Below are 13,849 nucleotides of genomic sequence, written 5' to 3'. Positions count from 1 at the left end.
AGTTCCTGAAATAAAAGAAAGTTTAAACTACATCTTTGGATGTATTATTAAGTCAAGCTAAAGAAGTACAAATCTAAAAAGAAAACATTAGGCAATAAAACTTATTCTGTCGGTTGATTCAAATAGCAGATTTTGATAATCTGAAGTTTGAGCTTTGAGCTTCAAATGTTCATATTTTGCAGTGTTACATAACTTGATCAAATTGGCAGTGAATTTTTTGAATCTGAAATCTGCATGGTTATGAATAAATATAATACTCAGAGTTATTTTGTTTAAAATAACGAGGTTTATTTTTGTGTACATATTGTTACAAATTATTTTTCTTCTTTTGCAAAATACAAAATAATGTTTCACTAACTTCATAGATTTAGATTACATTTTTACAACAGGGCTGATATAACAATTAAACAATCAAAAAGCTTTCTTCACCTGTGGCAAACACATAAAATGAGAAAAGCAATGTCTAAAGATGATTTTTCTCCCACAGTATGACAGTTATATTTATCACTGTTTTGAGAATGGCAAATTATGTATATTCTGCAATGTATAATAGTAGAAATGTATGCTCATAGCATATTGAATTCCTAAGTGCCTTCTATTATGGTAAAAAAAAAGGCTAAGTTTTAAATATTTGTCTTCATATAATAACTATATTTTCCATTTTTTAATTAAAAAAATATAACTACATATTATGTACATTTGTACATTACATACATACAAGCATAATTTGATGCACTAAACTGTATCGCTCCCAAAATAATATTTAACAGGAATTTTTCTCACTCAGCAAAATTTGTCAAACCCAATTGCCATCAATTGGATTTATCATTGCGGTGGATCATACATAGCATTAAAACTCTATTCAGGCAAAATGTGATGAACTCCTGAATGATTGCCCCTTTCATCACTTTCAGCACCATATACACGATGTGTGCTCCATTAAAATCCACATTATGTTTGACGTGCAAATTTTTTTGGGCTTTTGCGACGCGTATTTTATCTAGACACAAAATGACTCTCATTTTCGAAAGAACTTGTAGTACACCACACCTGCCAGGATGGCCAACTCCAGGATGATGATGACGATGAGGATCAGCTTATTGGTCATGACCCTACGATACATGGAGCGCAAGATCTTCCTGCTCTTGACAAGATTGCTGTCCGTGTCCACGAGGCGCTCTTTGGTTCGTATCAGCGCTTCTCGCTGGGTGCCAAGCTCATCCACCACAGCCACCGCCACCTCGTCTGTCTCGGCTGCCACCCTCTGGGCGCGGTGCACGGACTCGGTGGTGCGGTTTACGGTCTCGTTCATCTGAAGGAGTCGCCCCCGGTTGCCCAGAGTGGAGCTGGATAAGGGCCCTGTCCCTGGCTGAGAGGGATTTCCCAGCAGCTGACTCCTTTGGGATGAGCTCTCGCTCTGTTGAATTTTCTTCTTGATGGCATTCAAGTCCTGAATCAAAAAAATAGTGTGATGGCAATGTAAATAAAGGTCATGTTTGAATAGACCTGCCAATTAACCCAAGCGGTTGATATCATGCTGTTTGATGACATCATTAGTGCGGTGAGTGTCCATAGAATGTTTTCATATATGAGCGGTTAATCGCTAATATATTAGAACACCCTGGTTTGTCATCAATGAGCCTGAGTTAACCAGTCCCACTATTCAAACACAACCAAAGAAATAGGAAACAAAAACTAGTTTTTTTCTATAAAGAAAGACATGATCAGGGATCCCCTAAAAATTAGTGGCTCCGCAGCCATAGTAAAAACATTTGTGCTTTGAATTCCTTCCATTTTGATTCAGTCATATTTACCTCTGGCTTACATCAACGTTAAGTCTTCGAGATATGGTATTTCCATTTTTCTTTTTTTTCTTTTTCTTGAAAGCAAACTTTGAGAACGTATACAGAATATACAATTTTTCCAATTTCTTGGAGTCAAAACACTTTTTTTTGCATAGTCATTAATGTTAAAAAAATTAATTGTCCAAAAACAACTTTAAAAGAGCTAAATAAAAAAATCTTTTGCACAAACATTCTTCATCAAGAGCTTTTTCCAAAACAGTTTGTTTGAAGTAAATCTGCCTATAAGTTCGGGATCTGAGTTTGCCTCAAGTTTCCTTACAGGCGCTAATGTTAAATTTTTTGAGCTAATCAAAATTGAAAAAAAAAATTTGTTCAAATCAAAAATATCTATCCTATTCATGTTTTTCATCAAGAGCTTTTTCCAACAAAGTTTGTTTGGAACAAATTCGGCTTTAAGTTCAGGATTTATATTCTCCTTAAATTTCTCTGTAGGTACTAATGTTGTTTCTTTTAAATGTTCAAAACTGAACAAAAAATTGTTCAAATCAAAAATACATTTTCTCTACACGTTTTTCATCATGAGGTTTTTCCAACAAAGCTTGTTCAACCTTTACATTTTGTTCTGCCTTTACGTTTGGGATTTATATTTGCCTTAAATTTCTCATTGCCACTATAATGTTAAGTTCTTTCAACTGTTCAAAATTGAACAAAAAATTGTTCAAATCAAAAAGCAAATTTTGGGAATGAGGAATCCTTGCTGAGGTCTTTGGCACAAAAAAAATTTGTAAGAAATCCGACAATTCCTTTAAAAGTTATTACGGAAGAGACAGTCAGACGGACAGACATACATTTTCCCCATCTCAAAACTCTTCTTTTCAATTTTAAATTTTTTGATATTTTACTTATTTTGACTTTTTTTTTTTTTTTTTTTGTACTTTGGGATGAAGTTACCTTTTATGTCCTTACTGATTTTTTTTTACTTTAACGGGAAAGTAGGATAAAAAGCAAATATAAAGCACATTGTAAAAATTATAAGGAATTTTTGTTCAAAATTAAGCACTTTAAATGGACCTTTGTAACAGGTCACTGAAGTAAAAAACTTTTTTGTACTTTCAAGGAGCCGTGGGAACAGTAGCGTGCATTAACTTTGTCACCCCCACCCCCATACGAAATTTTGTTTTTTAATTTTAATATAGAGTTATTTTTTCAGAGTGTGTGCCCTCATATTGTTTGCCCTGCCCCCCTGCAGAGCTGCTATCTGCTATGTACTCAACTGAGTGGGTAACCCCGAGTACATTTTTTTGGGGGGAGGGGGTTTGCAGCCATTTTGAGAAGCCCTCTACATTACATATCAATGCAATTATTATTGCTCTAGCAGGAAATCAGACAGCATTTTAAAAAAAAGCTAACTGACTCCAAATGCCATGTGGAGGGATCTTTTTATGTGTGAGAATTCTGAAACTATAAAATCGAAAATTGACAAACTTTCAATCTCACATTTGAAAAAATCAGAGTGATGTGAATGGTTGGATTAGGTTTAAGAGCTGAGAGCTTTTGCTGCATACCACTTGGCAATAATTCTTAGACGAAGTACTGCATTTTTGATACTGAAAGTTTGAACAAGTATCAAACTTTAGGAAGGTTCCACCATTAACTGATTTTTTTTCCTTAGTGATTCTTTTTTTCTTCTAACATGGCCGAATCTAGACAACTAATCATAATATTTTGTTACAGAATGTTTTTTCTTGAAAGTTGAAAAGAATTAGGGAGATTTTTTCTTGACTGTGGCTAAAAGCTTGGATTCCCCCACATTTCTCATCCTGTGAGCTGCACATTTGCCAAGTGGGGGGCCGCATCTAGGATGTAGGTCTGCTACAGAGGCATAAACTAAAAATAGCTAACTCTGATATTTGGAAATACAAACAGAAGCCATCAGAATTTGATTGGGCTTTTATTAAGCCAGTTATACATACATATATAACTTATTATACGATGAAAAAACATCATCTAAACAGATGAAAATAACTTTCAATGTAGGAATTCATTTTTGAACTTCAAGGTATGGGTCTGGACTTGAAGACCATCCCCTTTTTTATGCTACTGGTCCTCTACCACATGGTTCTGATAAGATTTTGTTGTCACAGCTTGGAACAGCATTTTTATTTTAAAGTTGCAAAATTTAAAGGAATGTAAATAAACCAATTTTTTTTTCTAAAAAAACTTATTCTATAACTCATGTTTAAATTTTAAGGCTGTTAAAAAGAAACAGTAGGCAATTCAGAACAAACAAGATTAAATTCCTTAAAACTAGTAATATGTACTTCTGATATACTTACTCTATAAAATGAAAATTTTAAATATTTTGGTATTATTTTTAGAATTTACAACAAAAGTACTGTTTTATAAATAACTTTTTAGAACAGTTTAATGGTGTTTAGTCTAAATAAAAAATAGTTTTCAAAACATCAAAGATAATTCAAAACTCATATAAAATCTATGAAATTCAAGTCAACATACTTGTCGATATGTCTTGATGCGACTGTTCATCTGCATTCTGAATGGATAAGGGGCACTCCTAGCCTCCCCATCCAAATCCTCCAGGAGGCGTTGTGCATCTTCCAGCTCTCTCTCAATCTCTCTTTGAACATTTTTCTTTGCCTGGTTAGATGACTTGCGATTCAGGTCGTCAATCTTTGAGACAAGCCCATCTTTCAGAGCCACAAAGTCATCTTCCAAGCTCTCAAAATTTTCAGAAGACATCTTCCTTTTGATGTGGAGGGTGAAAAAATATATTTCAGCAAAAATATAAAGTGATTTTTAAAATAAAAATCATTGATTTATATCAATTTGAACCCAGTGATTTTTTTTAACAAAATCATTGATTAAAATCAGTTGATTTTATTTTTATAAACTAATTTTGCGTTTTTAGAATGTGACCCTCTAAATTTAGCTACACTGCATTATACAACCTTAACTTCAACTGGCAAAACTCCAAGGTCCCTCTTTCTGTGTGTGTGTGTGTGTGTAACAAATTTTCAGATTCTTGCCCATATTGCTTTTACTTCAAAATTACAGTTCAGAAAAAATAAAAATTTGCTTTTTTTTTTTTTTTTTTTGACACACCATGTCTAATATAGTTAAGAAAAGTAATTGTTTTACATATTATTTTACTGAAACATGTGTCTGCAGTAATCTGCAATTTCTGTTATTTGATGATGTTATTTCTTATTTCACTTTTATGCATTAAGGTATTTAGTCACCTGCTGTTACTGACAGGGTTCATGATTTTTTTAAAATTGTCATTAAAAAAAATCAAAAAAGTCGTTTTTTTATATTTAAATCGGATGTTTTTGATTTAAATTAGATTTGTTTGATTTTTATTAAATTCATAATTATTTCCTTACATTTATAAACAATAATATACTTCATACAGTAGTCATCTATTTGGCTTACTTTTCAAACTAAGATAAGTTCTCTAACTATTCAATACATTTTAAAGATTTATAAATATGTTATAATACTTCGATAAAATATGATTTCATTTTATGCTTTGCTTAAAAATACGGTTACCATCATCATGTACGCTTTAGTGTAAAAGAATATATTGAGCAATTATTTTTCTTAATTATATAGTGATGGTGTATGAGAATAACTGAAAATTTTTATTTGGTTCTACACTGAATGGAACTGTAATTTTGGAGTAAGAGCAATATTACAAGAAGGAAAATCTGTTTCACACACATCAAGAGGGATCTATATGGTTTTGCCAGTTGAAGTTAAGATTGTATGATGCAGTATAGTTAAATTTAGAGCAACACATTCTAAAAATGCAAAATTAATTTTTAAAAATAAAATGAACTGAATTTAATTAAAGATTTTGAGAAAAAAAATCAATTGATTTAAAACATGATTTTAATCATGATTTAAATCTTAAGTAATATCAAGCAAATTAAGTAGTACATGTAGTTTTGGTTGAAATATGCTTTTTGGACTATTTTTAAATGCAAAAGACTAGAAAATAATGATAATTAAAAAATTATAAAAGAGCTACTTTGATTTTTTTTCCATGTAATTTTAGAAAAACTTAGTTTGCCTGCCTTGTATATTTATGTACATAATAAGAAAGCTGCATAAATTAAAAAAATAATAATAAAAATCTTTTTTGCAAATTTGCATTACTTTAAAAAATATAAGTTTTTGAATTTATTAAATCTGTAATTTATCTAAAGCTTTGCTAGTTACTTTGCATTAATTAGATTTTACTTTTTGAAATAATATGTAAACTTTATGAAATCATTTGGAGGAAAACAATTTTCAAAAAAACCTGTTTAAAAAAAAAATCACATGGTTTAAAAAAAAAAACCACTTGATTTCGACCAATGTGGTTTAAATCAAACAACTTTGGTTGCAACTAAGATTTGAAATAAACTTGAGAGAATTTAAGAACTCCAGAACGGAACAATGACCTATCTACATGCCCCTCAACACCAGATTCCTTGCGAGTTTCCTTTACTGAACTTCATTTTCTCCCCTAACCTTTAATTTGCAGGAGACAAAATCTAGAGAGGAAAAAAAATCTGCGAATGTCAGGAAAGTTTATTTTGATAAATAGAAATTTATATGATTTATAGAAACAATTTTTCTATGCAATAGACATAGAAATTTGCTGGGATTTCGATACATATAAAATTTTGTTACGTGGAAGTTCATCGGACCTTCTTTTATTTCAACGTAGGCTGCATGTGTAATGTTGGTAATCTGTAACCAGCCGAAGTTGCTAACACCGAAGAGATTTGCATATCCTGGAGTAAAGAGATATATGGAGGGTCAACTATTTTTTAAAACATGTCGCTTAGTATTTTTATCAAATAGTTGCTGAAATGGGTAAACTGGCTCAAATGTTTCGAAAGCACTATATTTTATTTCTGAATCATGGAGGAATAAATCGCTAACTTATGTTACACACCGAAGTCATACAATGGAAAAGACAAAATACACTCCCGTTTGACTTCATTTGTCACATTTGATAAATCATGCATTTTATAAACATTTAATGCAAACGATAAACTTAGCATCCAATAACTAAAGCAGTGCCTTGCCACAACTGTAGTTTTTAGGTGCCTTATTAATTTTCCAAAATTATCTTCCTTTTATATTGAAAATAAAATTGTCCAAAATAATAATAATAACAACAAAATGCAATATTTTTTGTTTTCAAAAAAAAAAAAAAAACAATTATTACTGTGGGAGATAAAGACATTGTTTACAAGTTGTAACATATCTTCTCAGTATTGTAATTGAAAAAAACAATAAATTAGATTACTATATTCCAGTTGAAAGTGTAGTAAATATAAGACATCTTTTATGTATATTTTATTATAATAGTTTTTAACCCATCTGACAAAAAGCGAGACTAAATTGCTGATTTTAATCAATTCAATTATACATTTTCGTTCTAGCGATAAGTTTTTAATGTATCGATTTTGAAAATTAAACAGTAGACAAAACATCGCGATTGATGAATTAACATAAGAAAACAAATACTTAAATATGAAAGCATTTTCAACAGTTGATTGACATACTTCAATTTCTTAAAATTTGCTAAAAACTTTTCATTTTATCAAAATCCATAAGTTAACATTTTTCACCCAACAACAGATGATTTTTTAGATGTTGCCACTTGATAAAGCATTTGCAGAAGTAAGATCTTTTTTTTTTTTCGCTGTAGCAGCAGATGACTCTACAGAGCTTCTCCTTTTCAAACTATACATTCTATCATGAGGTGTTTCTCGACTTTGTCATTCGTGATCTTTTATTATGTTTTTTTTTTTTTTTTTTTGTCTATAGCTGGTAAAAGTTATACTGAAAAACTGGACAGTTTCTTAGGTAGAAGACAGGTTTCGACTTTCGAAAACTTTTCTGAAATATGAGAGCCAAAATTACCCAACGCAAACAAAGTGATAGACATATATGTACCACAGTGGCTGTTTTTACACTTTTAAGAGGACACGACTGTTTAAATGCCCATTTATACCGTTTTCACCTGACAATCCAACCTGTACATTATGTAACTCTGGACATGGACGCTGCTCATCTGACGATTGCTCTGCACTACAGTCCAAGGGCGTATATACGGAAGGGGCTGAGGGGCCCCAGGACCCCTCCAAAATCTGGAGTGGAAAATCCAAAAATAATAAAAGGTAGTTATTTTTTGGTTTTAGTTGCTCACAAATAATTTTCGAACTATTAGCTACAAAAATTAATAACGCGAAATGCCCATGGCAACAATATGTATAAACTAGAATAGGATGCAATGAGAAAATTTTATTTCTTTAAAGGGTGTCGCGAATCGTTAACGTTTGGGAACCCTGTGGGTGTGTGTTTGGGAAGCCCAATTGGCAATTATGTTCAGAAGGACAGGGAATTCGTACCCCTTACTCAAGAAAAGAGCATGTCTTGGTTGGGGAAGCGAATTTACTTTAAGAAAAAATCAGTTTGAAAAGAAGGGTCTTCAAAATGTTTCTCTCGTTAACTCTCGTCCCCTTACAAGAAATTTAAAATAAGTTTTAAGCGTATCACACGATGCAATATGCCTCAGATGCTTCGGCCAAGTGAGACGTCATCATTTCTATTGTCCGCCGGCGACGCGAATTTAGTCCAAGATTATAGCTTTATAGCTGTTCGATTGGATCAATTCAACTCCTCTTTTCCGAAATCAAGTGCCTTATAATGTTGGGAAAAAATCCGAATTGATTTTGAAAATAATCTTTTAAAATAAAAAATTCAAAAGTTACTGACTATTGATCAGGTAATTACGTACAAAATTACCCCTTCTTTCATCTCCCCCCCCCCTGCCCCATTTTTCCTATCGGTTTAAAAATAAGTCTTCAAAATGCTACGCTTCGCCATAGGTGAAAATGACCAACCGCCTTACTTTCTGAAAACATTGAAAATCGTTTAAAATTGCTTGAAGCTTCAATTTTGGAAAACGATTGAACTCCTAACGTTATCAAATATGGTCCACAGTCGTGCTTTTAAGACTTCCAATTACAAAAAAATTTTAGACGAGGGTCCGACTGCTCCCGTATGAAAGTTGAACAAGCAAAAACTACAGTTCGAAAAAATTAAGGTGGAAAGTGTTTAAATCCCTCCACCTATAATATTACTGAATATCTCTTTAAAACTTCGTTTTTTAGTACCTTGGACAGTCCCAGAATTACATGTTAAATGGACGAGATATCTCGTCATAAACTGCAAGGTGGTTAATTTCAAAATAGTTTTTGGGGAGAGCCCCAGAACCTGCCCGTAATCTCCTCCATCATCGAAGTGAAACTGCGTTTTTAGAACGTCAATTTCGAAAAATTGAGTGGAGGGGGTGATGGATTTCGCACTTTTTTTTTATTTTTATTTTTTAAAAGTCACCAGGGGCAACTTCAAAAAGTCCCATTCCTTTCATTACACTAACGTCGACTAATATAGTCTATAATGGCGTTTTTTCCATTAGCCTAGATTTCCATTTCTAAAAATTGCCGCAGAAGGCTTTCCGAATTTTTCCTCCCCGTAGCGTCACCAAAGACTTTAAAACTGCGTTCTTAGGAATATAATTCCGAAAGATTTCAGGTGCAGAACTCCCAAATCCTCCCACACACCAGAAGCGAGAATTTTTTAAAAGTGCCCTCCTAAACCTACTTTTTGGTTGCGTTACTGGGGACAGAATGAATTCCTTTCCCCACCTAAAAAAAAAAAAAAAAAAAAAAAAAAAAAAAAAAAAAAAAAAAAAAAAAAAAAAAAAGGAGAAGATCCTGCACACTATAAACCCTTTCCCCTCTCAAAAAAAAAAAAAAAAAAAATTGTGTAGCCGCAAGACATTGGAGAGCACGTAGTATTTTGACCTAATGGTCAATTGACCCCATTATTTCAGAAATAAAAAAACGCGCAATCAGCCTTTTCGAAGCTAACAAAGCGAGTCTCTTTAATCCTGGACATGTTGGTAAAACAAAGAGAGCTGTGGAGGACTGGATAGCAAGCCAGTGCGCTTTTGAACATGTGTGCCTTGTTTTATTATTTTCTTAAAGTTATTTTTTTTTTAAACTCTTGAAATTGTGCGCCTTTGTTTTCCTTTTCTTTTCGCGCCCTCAATTCTACGTGCTCATGCCTCCCCCCCCCTCACGAAACTAGGCACATTAGGTTTTTTTTAAAGTCCAATTGAGGCAGTTAGAAGCAAAGAGATGTAACAAAATTAAAAATTCGGAGATAACCATGTACAAATGGGAGGTGAACCTCTCCTCTGTGTCTTGGGGGAAAAGGTGCTGCTAAGCAGCATGATTTAGAAAAAAAAATCAATGAAAGCCTAACTTAGGACCTTACCTTTAAACGCATTTTACTAAAAACTTGAAAATGTTCATTTGCATTACTACCTCAATTATGCTCTTCATTTAGGAGCAAGGTGGTCAAGAGCCAAGTTTAGTCATCAGTATGGGAAAGGGGGGGGGAGGGGTACACATTTACACCGATAGGTCGGCTGGGTGATCTTCTGGAAGAGTGGGCGTTGGTATTGTATCCAAGGTTTTTTTTTTTGCCCCAAGTTAATTATACAGCAAACCTAAGGCGTAATGCTAAGAGATGAAGCGGTGCGGAGAAAAGTTAATTATACAGCCATTAAGTTTCAACTCGGACAGTTTCGATAAAGAAATATTGGCAATTCTACAGAACCATTGTAAGAAATTCATTCTCTTCATTGTGTGTGACTGTCAGGTTACAATCTATACGTTTCATCCTTTGTGTTGCTCTCAACCACCATCAAATTCCCAACGTCATTGTGGCTTATGGCGAAATGAATATACAAACTATTTTGTAAAAGAATCTTCGTTCTTGACCCCTCCTGTGTTCCTTGCTAATCTGGGAAACATCAAACTTCTCAAGTCTTTTCAAATCTTGGGAGAGCCTTTTTCATCTTGTATTCACAGGAACTCTAGCTGCATTTTATGTGACGAGGGGGTTGAGATGGATGGCGAGCACCTCCAGACTGCTCTGCACTCCGTCATCATGATAACCGCAATTCTACTTTTTACAGAATGCCCCGCGCCCCCCCCCCCCCCCCCGGAGATGTTTCTTTTTTGAACTAGACTGCAACAGTTCTCGACAGAGCAAATAGTTCATCATCCCCATTAAACTATTTAAAAGGCTGGCTAAAATGAACCCTTTACATCTGTTTTAATTGAGGAAACTGGAAAAAGCTTCAAGTGATGCAGAAAAAAAAAAAACCTCTTTCGGATGACATAGAGGAGTGTGGGAAATTTTTCATTCCTTCAATAGGCAATTAATGTAGCATTTTAGCTAAAACAATTTACAAAAACCTAATTTCAAATAGAAAAAAAAAAAAGCACAGAGACGCAAATCTTCGAAGCTTAAAGTAATATTGTCCCAAAGTTCAAGGCTGTACTTGCTATGGGGTCTCCTGGATGCAGGCCATTATTTCTCCAAGCCCGCCAAGACAGAATTTTGATTTTTTTTATGTTACTCTTTTTAATGTATAAACTTATACTTAATTTAAGTAAACTACAAAAATAAATTGTTCAGCAATGCAATAAATAAATTTTAAATTAAATATTAATGATTAAGTACAAATAAATATCTAAAAAGAGTGCAATTATCAAAGGTTATGATCAAATCAGGAGTCTCTAGAGTGCAACTAAAATGAAGTTTTCTCCTGCATAACAACACAGAACTAGAGTCCAAACATTATACAAATGCACAAAACCAAAATTAAGGTAATGGCGAGACTCCGGCTGAAAACGGAGTATGCGCTTGAAAATATTTCTTTTGTGTTTTACAGAGGGGGGAAAAAGATACTGAAACCCTGTTCTTAATGGCTGATCACATCATATATACATAAAAATAGTTACATTAATTTTTTTGAAGTCTGAAACACATTCACTGCCAATCTGGCAGTAATGTATGAGGGAAATGGTCCCTCCTCTTCAATTGGTGTTGAAAATTAGGCATATCTGATAGTATAAACAAAGGTGCATTTCATTGGAAACAAGTGTGTAAAGACTAAACATTAAAAAGAAAGAAAAACTACAGCTATAGGTAACTTTTAAACTTTGTAGAATTTTTTATTTATTTTTCATACAGGTTTTTTTTGTCAACCTGAAAATTTCAATAGAATATAGGAAGGGGGGGGGGGGTTGGGGGGTTCAAAATTTTCTTTTTCAGCTACTGTCCAGGACACCCCCTATTTTTTTACACTTACTAATAGTATTATACTGTAAAAGTTTTAGCTTCTTACTCAAATTTTAAGACGGTGCTAAGTGACCCCTTAATTCAACATTAGCCGTATCATAGAAAATGCCACAAATTGAATATTTAATTTCCCCAGCTGTTTTTTTGTAAATAATTGTTTTATTGCAATGTATATGCATATTTCTAGTGTATATTAATTATAATATGTAGCAATGTTTTTTCAGTTCAATGTATTTTTTTAACCCCCTCCCCATACTTTTGAAGTTTGTGTGGGGGGAGGGGGGTGAGCACCCTCTTTCACTTGAAATAGGAAGCTAAAATTCTTCCAGTATATTGCTATCCACAAGTGTAAAAATATTGAGGGATGTCCCGGTATCTAAGAAAAACTTTTTTACATGTATTTTTGAACCACCCGAGGGGGGGGGGGGTATTAAACTTTCTCCAAAAGAGAAAAAAGTGAACAAAGTAAACTTTATTACAATAAACTCAATTATAAATCAAATCAAATTTATACATATATGTTTATACATTTTTACAATCATTGTTTTCCTTTTTAAATTAATGCCATACAACACATGAGATTTGTTCCTTCAAACTCTACATCAAAATATTAAGAAAAACCACAAAGTTTTTTCTTAATATTTTACACTGACATTCTTGTTATTTTTATATAAGACAACTACAGAATTAAATTTAAAGAATTATTTTTTAATTGATTACACAATTTCAATTCCTTGAGCAAAAGATCAAAAGCTCAATCAACTTTTGTTGACGAAAGATATGTAGATATGTGACAAAAGACATTTATACAACATTTGCCTGAGTAAAATGTGTCCATCAACACTTAAAGAAAACAATCATGCATTTTCAAAATTTTAAGGAACTATAAGTGTAATTTTAAAGTGTAAAGCATCTGTATTAACACATACTATAAACAATAGTTACGTGTTAAAAAAAAAGAAAAATAAATAAAAAAAACAACAACATTAACATATCAACAGAAGATTGATAACAAGTCAACTTATTAATAATTATTTACAAAAGACTGAACTTATTATTTTTAAAAAATAACTTCTTTCAGTAGCATAATGATATGCAAGAAGCATAAAATGGAGTTTACAATAAAACTTCAAAATAAGTATAAGTAATACACTATTATGCAATGCTTTAAACTGTTATTAACATTTGCATTAACAATCAGAAGTCACAAACATTGATACTTACCGTTAACTAAATCAATAATAAACATCATCAGCTAAAGCTTATCAGCAAAACAAATCTATTTGCATTAATTAATCAACATTTTACTCTTCATTAAAATAATAAGCATAAGTTGTTGAAAGCAAAAACTAAATTTCACAGCTTTAAGGAGGTTCTAAATTATTTTTACAAATTAAGAGCAGTGATAGTACCCATCCAGATGAGCAATGATTACATGGGAACATTGGGTCGCATTTCAATTTGAGAGGCAGAAAAGAGGAACATTAGAATTACAACCTTAACTTACAAGAGTGGCGAATGAAGGATCCCAAAAGTTTCAAAATCAGATTTACGAGGTCTGATAGAAAAGTTGCAGGACTTTTGAAATTGCGCGGGAACAGAGAGTGGTAGAGACTTCCGGTTGGCAGCATTGTTTAGAGTAAGTCTTCCCGAGCACAGCTGTTGTTTCATAATATTGATAACCTTCTCCAAACGAAAGTTACAGCTGTTTTATTGAAGCCATTTCTTTGTTTCTAGCTCTTTCGTAATGGACAGGAAAGTAGAGCAGCCCGTTTGCATCAAATTTTGCGTGAAATTGG

General features: G+C 32.8%; 1 protein-coding gene across 1 annotated transcript; it reads right to left on the bottom strand.

The window, feature by feature from the left end:
- Positions 1-286: 286 nt before the first annotated feature.
- On the bottom strand, positions 287-7,482 carry LOC129217555 (vesicle transport through interaction with t-SNAREs homolog 1B-like). The gene is made up of 3 exons (XM_054851879.1): positions 7,388-7,482; positions 4,323-4,569; positions 287-1,450 (listed from the first exon to the last, which is right to left on the bottom strand). Exons 2-3 carry the CDS (start codon positions 4,563-4,565, stop codon positions 1,019-1,021), a joined length of 675 nt encoding a protein of 224 aa, XP_054707854.1. The 5' UTR covers positions 4,566-4,569; positions 7,388-7,482; the 3' UTR covers positions 287-1,018.
- Between the last annotated feature and the right edge of the window lie 6,367 nt (positions 7,483-13,849).

This window comes from Uloborus diversus, chromosome 2 (genome assembly GCF_026930045.1).
Source record: "Uloborus diversus isolate 005 chromosome 2, Udiv.v.3.1, whole genome shotgun sequence".
Taxonomy (NCBI): Eukaryota; Metazoa; Arthropoda; class Arachnida; order Araneae; family Uloboridae; genus Uloborus; species Uloborus diversus.
The sequence above is the reverse complement of the archived record's forward strand: the minus strand, read 5'-3'. Positions and strand labels throughout refer to the sequence as shown.